Source organism: Adiantum capillus-veneris, chromosome 30 (assembly GCF_014529385.1).
Source record: "Adiantum capillus-veneris isolate H3 chromosome 30, ASM1452938v2, whole genome shotgun sequence".
Classification (NCBI taxonomy): Eukaryota; Viridiplantae; Streptophyta; class Polypodiopsida; order Polypodiales; family Pteridaceae; genus Adiantum; species Adiantum capillus-veneris.
Genome location: NC_140960.1, coordinates 42,945,027 through 42,962,340, shown reverse-complemented (window position 1 = coordinate 42,962,340; position 17,314 = coordinate 42,945,027). Strand labels below are relative to the sequence as shown.

General features: G+C 45.0%; 1 protein-coding gene across 1 annotated transcript in view; it reads left to right on the top strand.

Moving 5' to 3' along the window:
• The first annotated feature begins 2,068 nt into the window (after positions 1-2,068).
• The window catches only part of LOC147417861 (uncharacterized), a 47,596-nt gene continuing 32,350 nt past the window's right edge, over positions 2,069-17,314 (top strand). The window contains exon 1 of the mRNA XM_086507580.1: positions 2,069-2,274. Within this exon, the coding sequence (XP_086363706.1) occupies positions 2,138-2,274 (137 nt within the window). The 5' untranslated portion in view covers positions 2,069-2,137. The remainder of the gene's footprint in view (positions 2,275-17,314) is intronic.

Genomic DNA, 17,314 nt, shown 5'->3' with positions numbered 1-17,314 from the left:
AGCTAAGGCTAGGTTCAAACGAGCCCGACGACAACTAAGGAGCCTATGTTGTGCCTCCATTAATATGTGGAGGAAGATCAAGATATAAAAACGACAGTCGAGAGCAATAAATAGGTTTCATCCAAGCCATAAAGCATATGAATCAGCTTCCGTCGATGTGCAATCATAATTGTAGTTCGCATTTTGCATTGCCAAGCTCTCAGCAGCAGTGCGTTTTGGGGGGGGGGAGGGGGGGGGGGTGTTGCCCATGAAGCGGCGGGTCTGGAAGCATCTCTGCTTTTCTCTCCCCAACCTCTTTGCGCCACCTAGGCATCACACACCTTTCTCTCTGTTTTCTATCGGGTCGTCTAAACCTAGCCTAACAAATCTATAATTATATAATCTATACTTCTATACTATAATATAATGGCAAAGTGTTGACCTTTACATGAGTCCAAAATTGTGAGGTACAACATCCACATAATTGGGTGTTTTGTGTGTGTGTGTGTGTGTGTGTGTGTGTGTGAGAGAGAGAGAGAGAGAGAGAGAGAGAAGAAGAAGAAGAAGAAGAGAGTTTTAACGTCGTAGGAAACTACCCCATGAGACCTTAAAGATCTAGCCGACGAGGAGTTGAACTCAAGACCTGTTATTCAAGAGGGAAATGGCATAACCAATCTACCACACTTGCGTGATAGAAAGGTTATACCATTTTCCTCTTTTTATTAGCACACACACGGACACACCCACCCACACACCTGAGAAGAAGAGAGTTTTAACGTCGTAGGAAACTATCCCAAGAGACCTTGAAGATCTAGCCAATGAGGAGTTGAACTCAAGACCTGTTATTCAAGAGGGAAATGGCATAACCAATCTACCACACTTGGGTGATAGAGAGAGAGAGAGAGAGAGAGAGAGAGAGAGAGAGAGAGAGAGAGAGAGAGACTTTTGGATTAGTATTGGCTATGTTTAGCATGCCTTCACCCCAAAAGAGTTGATGGTTGAGACACTTCAAAAGTAAGATCATAAAACCTAGTTACATATTGTTAGTAAATAAATGGTAAAGCAAGCGAGACCTGCTTTGTAGGCGGGTCGTGCGAGCTAGTCTCACATAATGTCTTCTGCCCTTAGTGTGAATTGCAATGAGCATGGAAAGGGAGCGCGCGTGACAGTCAAAACCTGCCCTTTGGCCTACACACCCAACATGTGCACCTGCAAGAAGGTTTCCTTTTCCAACCTTTTTCGAGTCTCCAGCTGATGCTCATATGATGCGAAAGAAGAACTAAGATAAATCATTGTTTTGAGTGGATAAAATAACCATAGAATCCTGAAGAAAATCCAAGAGATCATTACCCATCGGGCCACCATTATCTTATCTCCTTTGGCAAGCCAAAAAATAGAACTCTAGAAATTTTAAGTATTTTCCATTAGCAAAAAGATAAGTTGAAACTCTTGGGTATGTGCCCTTTGTGCGAGCCAAAAAATAAAAACAATGCGTCTGGAGACAAACGTTGGCATTGTCTTTCACTTCGATTGGATGGAGAGAGAGAGAGAGAGAGAGAGAGAGAGAGAGAGAGAGAGAGAGAGAGAGGAGGAGGCTAATAAGCCAGACAATTCCTATAGATTAGAAAATTAAAACATACCTTTCTGTTGTACACGGGGTGAAACTCCCTCGACATACACCCTCTCTTTCTTCCGAAAGGAAGTGCCAACAGAGGACAGAGAGAGAGAGAGAGAGAGAGAGAGAGAGAGAGAGAGAGCCTTAGCACATGAAGAGGAAGGTCGTCGGATCGGCCAGCTAATGAAGCTACCTGCTGGTCGGCTGAAATCGAGGTGAGTGAGCACATGAACAACCCAGCCGGAGAACATAAGGCAGAAAAAAACACCATCGTTCGTGGGAGAACCAGATCAGGACAAGAAGAGCTGTGTTGCAGTGAATTCATTGGCCCGGCCAGTTTTGTGCCGAAGAGGTAGGTTGTGAACTTTCTCGGCAAGCGGCCAGCCAAAAAGTGTACGCCACGTCAGCTTGTGAGCCAGTCGGCCGGAGCGCACTCCACCTTCTGCTCATTACAAGAGAGTTCGTACTTTCGGCATTCTCAAAGGGAAGAGCGCGGGTTTGCACTTACGAACACTTTTGGTTTGTACAGCCCTTATGTAAAGAATGCAGACGAGGAGAGTAGCGATGGCGATGCCGACGCCAAGGTTGCAGCAGTTGCTCCTCTTCGTTCTCGTGGTTACGGCTTTTTTCTGCATCTCGTGCTTTGCCGTCTATGAAGATCAAGTCGGCGTGTGGGACTGGTAGCCACCTCTCTCTCTCGCTCCTGAGATCGGCGAAATGCCTCTCTCTTTCACACACACACACACACCACACACACGCTCGCACCCGCACTTTGTGCGTGTGTGGCAGAAATTATATCTAATGTCGGCATGATGAAAACCTCGCTTCTGTTTCTGATGCTTTTGTGTTCTTTTTCTTTATGTATCCCCTTGTGCCTCTAGGGATAGTCTGAGTGAGGTTGATCAGAAAGCAAATTGCATTGACAGAACTCAAAGTCGAGCAGAACTTATTTGACAGAGAATTAGTTACAGTACCGGTCTCCATTGGCGCTAGAAACAAACAAACCAGGACTAAAATTTGATTTTCCCCCCCTGAAATGCGCTCACCTGTGTTTCCGCGGTGTGAATCCCGGTCGTGCGTACGGCGCTGGATCTTTCCCTCTCCCTCTTCTGTCTGGTCGTAAGCTGCCACTTCCCGCTTTGTGGCAGGCGACATTCTAATCTATATTTAGTAGTTAGGGAGCAAAGAGAGGGGATAGAGCTTGGACTTTCAAGATTCAAGGCTCAGAGCTTGAGAGTTGACCCTTGAGAGTTTGAGAGGAGATGGGAGTTTTGAGTAGAATCTAGATAGAGGGTGTCACAAGACAGGCACCACGTGCCAATAGAAAAGAACAGATCGAACATACTTTTAGCACTTCAATAATAACTGAACTGAATGAGAGAGACGGCAGCGACATTGAGTGGCGGAATTCCACCCCAGAGAGTATTAGCCTCAAACCTTAGCGCCCCTTTCGGTATTTCTTTATATTGCATCAACTTAGTACAAGCCGGTACTCCAGACTCTGCACCTTCTTCAGGAAGCATGCCAGAGAATGAGCCCATGGCCTTATATCTAAAGGCCCTAGGCCCAAAAGCAGTTAACATGAAAAGCCTTCAAACTCAAAAGCATCTGGTCCAAAAGCAATGCTCAAAAGCTGCCAACATAAATCACGGAAATCCGTACAACTGCCACGTTAGCACTGTAAGCGCAAAAATCCGGGCTAGCCGTACAACCGCCACGTCATCAGTTTTTGCGCAAATCTTGGTGTGTGTGTGGGTCCTGCTTTATCTTAATTCCTTTATGTCGTTGGGGCCCATTGCACGGGGTCCCCATAAGTTGGTAGGACTTCTTCTTCTGTTACTTGTTTTTCTTAGGGTTTAGGCTCCTTGGCCGTGATCTGAAGGTTGGCTGTGCTCTTTACTGACTTGAAACGTCAGCAGTTTGTGACAAGGGTAGAGAATAGATACTGGGAAGCTTGAGAGCTCGAGAGGGATGGATTGAATGGAGCAAAGTTAAGAGATGGAGAGGCTAGATGGGAGAGCTTGGGAGGTGGGAGAGGAGTTTTGGATTGATGGAGAGAAGCTATAGAAAACTTAGAGGTTAGATATGGATTGATGGAGAAAGAATGGAATTTGGAGTGTGGATTGATGCAAAGAAGTTAGAAGCTTGAGCAATGAGCATGTGAGGGTGGATGGGAGCAATTGAGAGCTTGAGCACTTGAGGTTGATGGTGAAGGCAAGGATGCGTAAAAGCCAAAGCATATGCTGAAGCCAAAGCCAAAGCATAGCTTATGTAAAAGCCAAAGCATAGGCCGTGTTAGATCAGCCCATAGCCTCGTCAAGTTTGCAGAGTCCTGTCAGCATCCCTAGCGTTTTCTATTTCAGCCATAAGCCTTGCAGATCCAAGCATCTACACCAAGATCCCATTAGTATCTCAATATCTAGGACCATTGTATTAGCATTTGTTTAATCTAAAGAAAATACCTCTCAAGCGATAGAGGGGGGCCCTAGGAGGGGGGTTTGGGACCCCATCCGGTGTGTCTTCTTCTCTATCTATTACTCACAGAATCTTCACTCAATATGATTCTCTCCTTTCTAGTCTTTTATACATCTCTCGAGTCTCTCAAGAGTTAAAAGGAACCTTGAGTACGCATGGAGCACTCATCTTGAGTTATCACCTTAAATCACTTCTGTTGCACATCACATTGATATTACAGCTCTTTGGTAGTGTTCAGTATCATCACTCAAGAAAAAGAACCTAAAGAACCTCTCTCGGAATTTTTAAAAATGAAGTTTCGTGTCCTGTCCCAAAGTTATTAGCCACTCTCACCCCTAGTCGATTGCACATCGGACACGCTTCCATCTTCATCGCAGATCTTTGGGAGCATTAAGCCATAAAGAATCACAGAGAATTTTTTTGTGCTTGTTCGAGATTGGATGTAACCCAAGACTACTTGGGCGTGTCGATCTCTCTAATCTGTGTTTTTGAAGAATGGCAAGTAACCCAAAAAAAGAAGGGCTTGTCTGACCTCCCCTTGTTCCTCTTTTCCACTCATCGAGAGCGGACCTTGCACATTGTGGCAAGCCAATCTATGTGAGGTGGGGAAAAGCAACCTTGGTGCGAGCTCAAGGTCGCCAAGGGGTGCACCCGTAGGAAGGAGTTGAGCTTGGGTAAGAGAAAAGCCTTCGTAAATGCAGATTGCAAGCAGTGCCAAGTACCCATGTTAGGTGCAGTGGAATGAATGTTTGAACTTTGCTCAAGATGAGTGCTTCGAACTGTGCTCAAGGTTCCTTTTGTTCTTATGGAAGGGAGAGCCTTCCGTTCTTAATGAGAGAGTGCTATGATCACAAACAAGTGAATGGACACTGTGCGTGCAAGTGTATGAGATTGAGAGATAGAGAGAGAGAGAGAGAAGAGAAATACGACACCAGAGACGTAAAACCCTCCTCCGAAGGCCCCACTCTTGTTGGCGAGAGTGGTCTACGATTGATTGCACAAACTGGTACAAAGTGTATGCATGTGAATGATGCAATTCGAGGCTATGTCGGTGATGACGACGGGATGGCGAGACCGACCTAAGGGCTGAAATCTGCAATCTTTTATCTGCTGTCCAAAACCGCTGATGGCTGAATTCTGCTCCGCTTGAAAACGCTAGGGGAAAACGCTGATTTGCTGTCTTTTAAGGCTGAAAATCTGCTGCTGTGTCGGGGCCGAAATGGCTATGAGAAGAGGGCTGAAATTCACCTACTGCAATTATCCAAAGGCTGAAATCTGAGGCTGCTCTTGCTAGGACCAAAAACGCTAGGCATGGGGATCTGCTGGCGATGGCAACTGTTGCAAAAACGCTAGGCTGTGGGAACTCTTGGCGATGAGGACCTTGTTGCTGAAAACGCTAGGGACTGCAACCTCCTGGCGTTAGTGCTGGGAAGTGAAAGATTAAGGCTGCTTGGGGAAAAATGCCAAGGACTTGGGAGTCTTGCTGAGAGAGAGGGAACCTGTTGCCGAAGCTTGCTGTTCTCCTTGCTCATCTACCATTTAGGGCTAACCTTGGTTTGCTTATATATTATCTTACCCAATTTGCCCTACCTACTTTCCAACAAAAGTCACTTAAATTAATAAGTGAAAAATGTCAAAAATATGTAAAATGGGCTAAATGCACTGGGAAATTCCCATGAAGGATTCTGATGGATTCTGATGGGAATGCTTATGATCATGCTGTGTGCAACCAGAGGATATGCATCTACACTAAGTGATTGGGCATGCACGGTCTACGAATAGACTCACAAAAGTGCCAGATCACTTCTAATCTAGACTGACTGGACGGACGGAACCCTTTTTATGCTGTAGCTTGTCCACGGACACATAGGGTTGGATGTGTCACGTGACATCCCCTCCTTTTCAAAGTGATGTACTGGTACCGAACTGTATGGCGTCGAGGGAGATCGCCAATAGTATCCGGAATCCTGGAAGGGACTCTTCGCCGGCCCACTCTGATGTGTGGGTCGTGCGGTACTTGAACTTCGTAAAGGTTTGCAAAGTCTTCTTCTCTAGGCCGCGCCGAAAGCGACACAAAGTCTTCTATGGCTCCTTCAATGCTTCAACTTCGTCTAGAGTCATGCTTCTTTCTTCTTCAAGAATTTCCATGGCTGAAAATTCCTGAAATTATTTTCAACACAAAACCATGAACATACCTATTCCATGTAAAGTGAGTGGAAAAAATCTTGTCTTCCTCAAAGACTGTGCATGCAATGTAGATGAACAAATAGATAGAGTGCTAAACCGTTCACCACACACACGCAAACAATGAGATCGAATCTTGCTCGTGTGATCTAAAGCAATCAACTGTGGCAATTCACATCGGAAATGCCCATGCTTGGTGCTCATACTTTCATGTGCTCGTTCTATGAATGTGTCATGCCAAGGAAGAGACATGGAATGTGACTTCCTTGAATGCATACTTTTCAGCTTTTCATGAACAATCCGCATATATTCGTGCTCATTCATGAGTGAAACGTGCTCAACGTACAATATGTCATGAAAAGGGATCACATAAAGACGCTGACTAAAATATAGGAAACGATCACGAATGAAACACTCGAACAATGCGTGCGCATCAATCATGCGAACACATAATACTTCCTGCAAGGGTGCTTTGGACCTAGGCTCGAGAGCCAAGATTGGTTCTTCGTGATTGATCGTCTCTGCAATGAGGTTAGCTTCACTAGAGAAAGTATCAACTAACACATCATCCTTCTTGTGAACAATCATATCTTCTTCATGCAACTCATCTTGCTTGTGAGAAATCACATCTTGATCATGCAAATCATCATGCTTATCCTTGTCAATCAAATCATCATCATGCTTCTCATAATCATGCAAATCCTGTGTGTCATGCTTTGGAGAAGAAGAGACTGAGAGAGTCTCCTTCTTCTTAATCCGTTCAATCTTGTCCTGCACATTAGCAATGAGAGAGGGAGAATGAACAACTTCCTCTCCTCGAATGACAATGGGAGAGTCACTTTTGGCATTGAGAGTGAAAGTGTTAGCCTCCCAATCAATGAGAGGGTTATGCTCACGAAACCATTGAATGCCCAAAATCATATCACATCCTGAGAGAGGAGAGACTAAAAATTTTCTTCGGAAAGCAGCTTGTTGAATTGTAAACAACACACCAAGACACTCTTGCGTGATGAGAGAGTCTATACCGGGAACAAAGCCAGAGACCTCGAGAGGAGATTTCTGACTAACCTCTAGGCGGGCTCTCTCAACAAGAGAGGGACTGATCACATCATGCATACTATCTGGGTCAAACAATATGACAAAACGCTGCCCCGTCATATGACCATAACATTTAATGAGAGAATCATCAATGGGAGGGTCATGAGAAACTTGGGGCACACGTGCTATCAGTAATTGCATTGACAGAGGAAGTGGGTTCTGTGGATTCTTTAGACTCATTCGATTCAAGCTTAGGACATGTTCTTTTATGTGACCCTTAATGTGACAATGAAAACAACGACCTTCCTTAGAATAAGTGCTTTGCTCTTCCGACGTGATGTATCCTCCTCAAATTCCTTGTGCTACCTTTTCATATGGAGTAAGCTTAGGTTTAGCAATTGTGTTAGCCTTACCCTTAGGTTCATTGGAAGAATTCTTTTCTGAGATACTGTTGGAAGATTGGTTAGAAGAGTTACTGTTCTTACCAGTCATACCGTTCTTACCGTTCTGAGGGTTCTGAGAAGTCTGCGAGGTACTTGTGGAAGTCTTGTTCTCCTTAGGCTTTCCGTTGTTGTGCTTCATCTCCTGTGCGAGAGCAATTGCTACCGCCTTGTTGAGATCGATTGGATCGAGCACCTCTACATCGTACTTGATATACTTGTCCAATCTATAAAGGAATGCCTCTTGCGCTCATCATCCGACTTGCGTAATTGGGTACCTAGCTGCAAAACACGATTAGAGAAAGACATAACCGGCATACCATTTTGCTTGAGAGCGCGCCAATCGTCCTTCAATCGTGTGAGGTACTGAGGTGGCATAAACCGCGCCTTGAGCTTGTCTTGGAAATCAGCCCAATTGAAGGAAAGGGGTGTGAATTCGTCGGCTTCCTCTAGGTGCGCGGCTAACTGTGCCTCTTGCCATGCGTGGTACCAATTGATGGCATCACCGGCAAGGTACATAGTTGCCATCAAAACCTTGCTATTTCCTGTCTTCTTAGTTGTTGCAAAATAAGCATTAAATTGATGCAACCAAGAATGAATAACCGTAGCATCCATCTTACCATCATACTTAGTGAAAGTCAACTTCTCTGTGACTGGAACTTCTCTGTGACTGGATTGTTGGAGTCTGCATCGTGGCTTGCGCCACTTGAGGAACTCCCACGATCTTTGGCTGGTTCGAACTTCGAGGCAAGTACTTGTCGAATCAATTCTTGAGTGCGGAGATCTCTTTGAGCCTCATGCTCGGCCTCCAAGGTCGCTCTTTGAGTCTCCTGTTCCTCCTTTTTTTGTGTGCTTTTCTTTCGTTGCGTTCATCGCGCTCGCGTTCTAAAGCAATGCGAGTCGCTTCTTGTTTTATTGCATTTCTTTCATTTCGTTCTTCGCGCTCGCATTCCAAAGCAATGCGAGTCGCTTCTTGTTGTGCCTGCGCAATTCGATTCGCTTGTTGTTGTGCCAGCGCAAGGCGAGTCGCTTCGCGATTCGCTTCTTGTTGTTGGGCCATCATGTCCAACATCGACTTGACCATTGCCTCCATGGAAGTTGGTACAAGTCGTGGCGTAGATGGAGAAGGGGGAGGGTCGGAAAAATCTCTTGGTGGGGAGAACTCTTTGTCGCCTCTCTCATGCTCATCACCTGTATGTGAAGTATCCATTCCGCTTCGGGTGATGACCATGCACTATGATCTTTGGTTCTTAAGTTCACGAGGAACTTGGGTTCTTGAGGGTCTTGAGGTTTTCTTTCGCTTGCAATCTGTGTTTGAGAAGGATCTTCTCTTCACCCGAGTTCTACTCTTTTCTGCGGGCGCACCCCTTGGCGGCCTTGCTCTCACACCAAGTTTGCTTTTTCCCACCTCACGTCGATTGGCCGGCTGCTAAGATCACGGTCCGCTCTCAATGAGTGAAAAGAGGCACAAGGGGAGGTTGGACAAGCCCTTCTTTCTTGGGTTATCATCACTCTTCAAAAACACGATTAGGAATCGACACGCCCAAGCGAACTTGGGTTCGTGCGACCGCAACAAGCAAAAAAATTCTTGTGATTCTTGTGGTTCTTTCCTTGAGTGATACAGAACACTGCCAAGCTCTAATACCAATGTTAGGTGCACCGGAATGAATGTTTGAACTTTGCTCAAGATGAGTGCTCCGAACTGTTCTCAAGGTTCCTTTTGTTCTTATGGAAGGGAGAGCCTTCCGTTCTTAATGAGAGAGTGCTATGATCACAAACAAGTGAATGGACACTGTGCGTGCAAGTGTATGAGAGAGAGAGAGAGAGAGAGAGAGAGAGAGAGAGAGAAGAGAAATACGACACCAGAGACGTAAAACCCTCCTCCGAAAGCCCCACTCTTGTTGGCGAGAGTGGTCTACGATTGATTGCACAAACTGGTACAAAGTGTATGCATGTGAATGATGCAATTCGAGGCTATGTCGGTGATGACGACGGGGATGGCGAGACCGACCTAAGGGCTGAAATCTGCAATCTTTTATCTGCTGTCCAAAACCGCTGATGGCTGAATTCTGCTCTGCTTGAAAACGCTAGGGGAAAACGCTGATTTGCTGTCTTTTAAGGCTGAAAATCTGCTGTTGTGTCGGGGCCGAAATGGCTATGAGAAGAGGGCTGAAATTCACCTACTGCAATTATCCAAAGGCTGAAATCTGAGGCTGCAATTCACCACGAAATCCCCACTAACGTTGTCAGTGCCCAATAGTGGGTGTAGAACTAGATACTAACATATGCTCCCAAACACAACACATACCACACACACACACACACACACACACACACATGAGCATACATCAACACAAAAGTTCAGCGTACTGAGTTTCTGTCATGACTCTGGAGATCAAGGGCAGACTCAGCCAAAATGAAGCCTAGCACTTAAAGAAGCATTAAATCGAAAAAATGAGCACAAAAATGAGGTAGTTGATAGGACATACGCAGCCCAAAAGATAGAAAGAATTAGCACAATATCAACTGGTCGTAACTCGGACGAAAACTTCACAATGTGAAGTCTGCATGTCCGCTATAAGACTAAAAAATATACCTAGATGAATCCAAGATAAGCCCAAATTCACCCTTAAAGGAAAGTGCAAGGTATAGACCCATGGTAGTCACTCACAAGACAATATAACCATCAGTTCCATCATGCACAATATTGACTAAATACCACGACATCCCCACTAACGTCGTGGCATTGCTTTTTTGGGCATTGCTTTATTTTTAAGCTTATTTTTAAAAGATGGCAGCTTTTGGGGCTCTGCTTTTGGCATCCCTTGTAAACAAATAAATAAGTGGTTTGGGCTCCCACTCTGCAGAGCATTTGGACGCAGAGTCTCAGAGCGAGAAGCCTCCCACTCCCTTGTACTTTGAGCACAAATTAATACAAAAAGAAATACCGAAAGGGGTGCCAGTCTTTGGGGCCAATATCTCTAGGCACGGAACTCCGCCGGCGGGCCATGTCGAATCAATTGTGAACTGTAAACTGTTTTGAAGTGAATCTCTGCTGTGTCGCGGTAGAATCTTGACTTGAAGTGTCCAAGTTTGTTACAGTGGTATAAGAGCGCGGTCGATTTCTCTTCTACCGGGAAATCAGATCCTTTTCTCGCGACACTTATGGATTCAAACAAAGAACAGTCAACTTCCTCTGCATCTGGGATGCGGGAAGAGATCACGAAGAAGATTCTCACGAGGAGTACGCCCGCCTTGGCCTACTCAGGCGGAGATTGAAGAGATGGAGCGTCGACAATTGGTTGACGATGCGACAAAGATGATGATCGATCTTGCGAAGGATCCGAAATTTGCCAGATTTTTGACTCGAACATCCTTCAACGAAGTGCACTCTGAGTGGCGGAAGGCCACAGAACCACCCCTCAAACCGGCACTCAAGAAACCTCCTACTCTGAGGATGTTTACAGAACAAGAATTGGAGAGGTGATTGATACACAAATTACCCAGCTTTTTGAGGCACCCAACAAAGCCAAAAAGCACAAAAGAAAGGAACTGACTTCCCGGGTTATTTGGGTCGTCAATCTACTTTTGCCTCGGCACGAAAGCAGAAGAAGCATGTGCGATTTGAAGGAGTATCCAGTTCTTCTTCCTCTTCTTCTTTTGACAATTCTTCTAGCTCTTCTGACTCGAGCAAAGAAGACAAAAAAGAGAAAAAGCGAAGCAAAAAGCAAAGCTTCCGAAAGGGCAAGAAAAAGGCAAAGAAGCCTAAGTTTCGCCCAGTTTCTCACAGTTCCACAAAGGACTCCTCTTAGATAGTTCGGACTCCGACAATCACAGATTTTATGCAAAGAAGAAGAATGTTTATAAAGCCAACTAGTATGACTTTCTGGAGGATAAAAGCAAGAAAACTCAAGAATTTAAAGACAGTCAATCAAATTTGACACTTTTTTTGGATCCCGAGATGCTTCAAGGGATTTGGCCTTCATACAGCAATTTGATATAACTTTCTCTAGAGGACATTACTGAGAGCACTCCAAGATTCGGAGGGCTACCTCTTACTTCAAGGGAAATGCTCGAACATGGTGGTCCACTCTTCTATTGAACAAGAAAACACCAATTAAATGGCTGAAATTTAAAAGGCCTTTTATTTCTTTTTGGTTGACTCGGGAGTACGAACGCAACATACTAACTGCTTGGAATCATCTCCAGATGACCAAGAAAGATACTTTGGACGCATATTGCGAGAGATTTTGAAGCTCTTTTCTACCCGCTTCTTTATTTAAGGAGATCTCGTTTAAAGAACAGATTGAGCGGTTTAGCTGCGGACTTCCTACGGAGATCGGAGATCACTGCTTAGAGCAAAAGTCAGATTCTATTCAAGAACTGATGAGTCATGCGAAACGGGGCTTTGCCATACACTCTGGCAGTTTGATTTACCCCACAGATGAGATCATGATGCTGAAAACCGAACAGAGTTCTAAAAATGAAAGTAGAAAGAAGAAGAGCCCCCAAGATCAGAAAGATAAGGATGCACGACCCCGTCTCACTCTTCGGGAGAGAGCCAACTACATCAAAGAGGGGAAGTGTTTTGGATGCGGGGAACAAGGACACATCTCCGCGAAGTGCCCTAAAAAGGAATAGAAAGAACAAGATGAAGAAAGGCCAGAGAGTTCAAAAGCAGCTAAGGAACGTGGATGGAAAGGCAAGATGAAAGCAGGACTAGTTTCAGATTACATGGGTACTGACCCAAGCACGATTGATGAGAGTACAAAACTTTGCCAAAGCTTGGGGCAAAGTGAAAGATCAAGAAGCCCTGATTTTCTTTGATGGAGGAGCCAAGGCCAACTTCATTTCACCTGCATTCGCGGCGCAGCTCGAGATTACACCCGATCGGATGGGACCACAAGTAGAGGCAGTTCTAGCGGCACCCGACAGGGACGTGGTTATTACACCTGTCATTGGCAAACTTCGGTTGCAGTGTCAGGGGTATTTGGGCACGAGGACTTCTACATAATGCCCTTGGAAGCTTGTGATGTTCTCCTAGGAGTCCCTTGGTACCATAAGAACAACACTGTGGTCGATTATCGGGCAAAGAAAGCGACATTAACTACTGAAAAGGGCCAAACCATTGTACTTGATGTGAAACTTAAGGACGAGTCTGTCCCTATTGTATTGGCTTCGGCCGTTTCGAAATTAATAAAATCCAGTCTGTTTGTTTACTCGATCTTTTTGAAAGAGTTGAATGATGATCATAGGACAAATATGTCTGATCTAGAAAAAGAACACCAAGATTTTCTCCACACTCATGCCGATTGCTTTTCTGAGGGCCTGCCAGGCGAGTTGCCACCAGCTCGTCCAGAGGATCATACCATTGATCTGATACCTAGAAGCACACCACCGAACCGCCCACCTTGCCGAGTGAGCCAAGCCCAGAATGAAGAGATTATGAACCAAGTGAAAGACCTCTTGGAAAAGGGTCTTATCCAGCCGAGTACTTCACCTTACTGCTCTCCGGTGTTGTTGGTTTTGAAGAAAGACGGATCTTGGAGAATGTGCATGTTAGGTGCTACGGAATGAATGTTGTATTTTCTCAAGATTAGTGATCTTTACTACTCAAGGTTCCTTTTAGTTCTTAGGGAAAGAGAGAGCTTTCCGTCTTGTGGAGAGTGCTATGATCACGAACAAAGTGAGTGGATTGTGCGTGCAAATGAATGAGACTGAGAGAAGGAGAGAAAAGAGATACGACACCCGAGAGGTTTGTAAAACCCTCCTCTGAAGGCCCCACTCTCGTCGGGGAGAGTGGTCTACTTGATTGCACAAATGTGTACAATGCAAATGCAATGGACTGGTGCAATGGGACTATGCCGACGACGACGACGATGATGACGACGGCGACTTGGGCTGAAATCTGGGATCTTCTTGATGCTGAATTTCTTGGACTGTTTCAAGGCTGAAAATGGACTGTTTTGGCTGCGTTTTCGAGGCTAAACTTGGGGGACAATCTGCAACCTGATTGGGGGAATCGGCTAATGTTCTGCTGCTGAAAACCTGCGCTTTTATCCCTGCTGAAACTGATGATCAAAACGCTGATTGCTGAAACTGAAAACGCTGAGATCTGCTGCAGTTGCTGGCATTTTTGGATGAAAAACGCTGGCTGAAGGGCTGGCGTTTTTATGGCTGCAAACGCTGGGCTGAGGGGCTGCTTGGGCGATCATGCAAGGGAAGGGACGTGGGGGAAGCTGCTGTGGTAGGAATCGCCAAGGGAGGGATGGAGATGGCGAGGATCTACTGCGCGAGGGGGGTTCTGCTGAGAAGTTGCCTGTTGAGCGGGAAGCTCCTGCTGCCTCTTCTGCCAGAAAGTGTGAACTTTGGCTTGCTTATATATTAACTTAGCAAAATTGCCCTACCTACTTTTGTAGGAAAGTCACTTAAAAATAATAAGTGAAAATCCCAATAAATAGGAAAATAGGCTAAATGCACTGGAAAATTCCCCTAACTGATGCTAATGGAGTCTGATGGGAATTCCGATGATCATGTTGTGTGCAACCGGAGGATATGCTAATCTAACTTGATCGGACTGACTGAACCCTGCTGTGGTGTAGCTTGTCCACGGACACATAGGGTTGGGATGTGTCACGTGACAGTGCATTGACTATAGAGCTCTCAACAAAATCACCATCAAGAACAAATTTCCGATTCCTAGGATCGATGATATTCTAGACCAACTACAGGGATCCTCTTGTTTCAACAGGATCGATTTGAAGAGTGGATATCATCAGATCCGAATCGCGCCAGGAGATGTCTACAAGACAGCTTTTCGGACAACTTTCAAGTTACTCGAGTTTTTGGTAATGCCTTTTGGGCTTACCAATGCTCCAGCGACCTTTAATTGAATGATGGACAAGTTTTTCAGAGAGTACAGATCTTTTGTGGGCACTTTCTTTGATGACATTATTGTCTTCTCCAAGGATGAGGCAAATCATAGAGCACATATGCTACAGGTCTTTCAGGCATTGCGGGATCACAAGTTGGTGATCAATGCAAAGAAGAGTGAATTTTTCCAAAGATACGATTTTTGGGACACATCGCCTCAACAGCAAGAGTGCAGATGGACCCAGCCAAGATAGAGACTATCCGTGATTGGCCCGATTTGAAGAATGTCCATGAAGTTAGAAGCTTCTTGGGCTTATGTTCTTACTACCGGCGAGTCCCTTTCTCGTGGGGACCCACAGAGGTGATTGCTTTTCAGACATTGAAAGAGGAGAAATTGACTACAGGACCAGTTTTGACTTTGCCGGATTTGGAGAAGTCATTTGAAGTATATTGTGATGCTTGTGGTCGTAGTCTGGGTGGTCTTAATGCAAGAAGGCCATGTCATTGCCTACGAGAGCCGATTGTTCTCAAGGCCGGAATTGACAGCACAGATATATAAGAAAGAGCTTTTGGCGGTTATTAATGCTCTTACTTAGTGGCGACATTACCTACTCGGAGCCGATTTTACGATCTTCACAGATCACCAAAGTTTACACTACTTGTCATAGAAGCAGCTATCGGAAAAGCAGATGCGGTGGGCAAACATCTTGTCACAGTTTCGCTTCAAGGTTGTCCATGTGCAGGGACAGAAGAATTTGATGGTGAATGCTTCGTCCCGGAAGCCGTTGGTTCTGGCTATTTCCGCAATACACCATAGAAGCTTCGAGGATATGGTCGATCAGTATGCCACAAATACAGATTTTGCAAATATTTTCACTCGGATACAGAATGAGGAGGTAGTAGCGGGATATTCCATTCGGAATGCCTACTTGATGAAGAAAACGATGTTGTGCGTTACACAGTTGTTGAGGGAAAAGGTTTTAACCGAATGCCACTGTCCACCATTTACGGGTCACCGCGGCATTGCTACCACCTTGAAAGATGTGGAGAGATACTTCTTTTGGCCGAGAAGGACGTGGACGATTTTGTACGCAGTTGCTTGGTATGCCTGAAGGTCAAGTTTGACAGGCATAAAGCACAAGGATTGTTACAGCCTTTACCCATACCACCTGCCCCTGGGAAAGTATTGCCATGGATTTCATTTTTGATCTCTCGAGAACACATAATGGGCACAATGATATCTGGATTGTTATTGACAGATTTAGCAAGCAAGTTCATTTCATTCCAATGAAGAAGACAGTCAAGCAAGATTACTTAGCAAGACTGTTCATTGCCCAGATATTCAGATTCAATGGCATGCCTGAGACAATTGTCTCCGACATAGATCTCCAATTCACGAGTTTGTTTTGGAAGGCTATTTGAGAGAACATTGGCACGCAGTTGCAGTTCTCGTCATCTTTCCACATGCAGACAGATGGGCAATTGGAGATTGCAAACTCAGTCGTACTGGATTTATTGAAGTCTTACATCTCAGATCAGACGACTCAATGGGAAAAGTATTTGCCCTTGGTGGAATTTGCCTACAATAACACGATTCACTCTTCGACGAGGAAGGCGCCATTTGAGATTATTGAAGGTCCTACGAAGGTTTTACCCTTCCTAAGCACGAAAGATAAGATTTTTGAAGCCAACCAGTACACAAGGGACTTGGACACTGCTTTTGCCAAGGTCCGAGAGGCTTTGCAGAAATCTCAAGAAAGACACAAAAAGGCAACAAATCGACATCCTCGCGATTTGAAATTAAAGGAGAACGATTGGGTGCTCTTACGTTTTGAGAAGGCACGCCTGAGAAATAAAAAGGGAAAGGAGCCAAAGCTTAGCATGAGATACTATGGACCTTTCCAGATTTCCGAAAAGATAAATGATGTCTCCTTTAGACTGAAGCTGCCTGACACTCGAAGAATTCACAATGCGTTTCATGTGAGTCTCCTAAAGCCTTTTAAAGGCGATGTGTCCGATGATGGGGACCCAGATGAGCAACCCGAAGTGGAGGAAAACGAGGAGATACTCGTTTTAGAACAGATTTTGGCACATAAAGATAGAAAGGTAAAAGGTAAAATGATAAGGCGGTTCTTGACTAAATTCAAGAACTATCCCGCATTGGATGCGAAGTGGATGGAGGAGAGTCTGGCAAATACTCCTCAAATTTTGAACCTGTACCGATAATATGATACTGATTTGTTCTTGACTTGTCTAAGTGCAGGAACTGATAGACGAAATGACTGCAGCATTTTAGTCTCAAAGATCTCGATAGACATGATTGTAATAAGGATTAGTTAATCGGGTATCTATGAGGTCCCGAGTGGATCTAGATGCGATTGCTAAATACGTTGCCGATTAATCATGGTCTGAGATCCAAATGAATTGTGATTCGTCATGTGATGTCCTGTGACGTCAAGTGATGTCCTGTGATGTGACTGTCGATTGGTACATGTGCTAGATGTGTTTTCCTAGTGCGTCGGTACTAACAGTCGGTGTCTGCTAAGACAGCTTATGGCTTTTGTTTGTTTTGCAGGCGTAATCAAGGGCGATTAAATACTTTCAAGAGGGGGGTATGTCACAAACTGGTGACGTGTCATTGGCCTTGGACAAGGGTGGCAGCAGATACACACACCCTGGCCAACTCTTGGAAAACCTGCAGACATGCTGA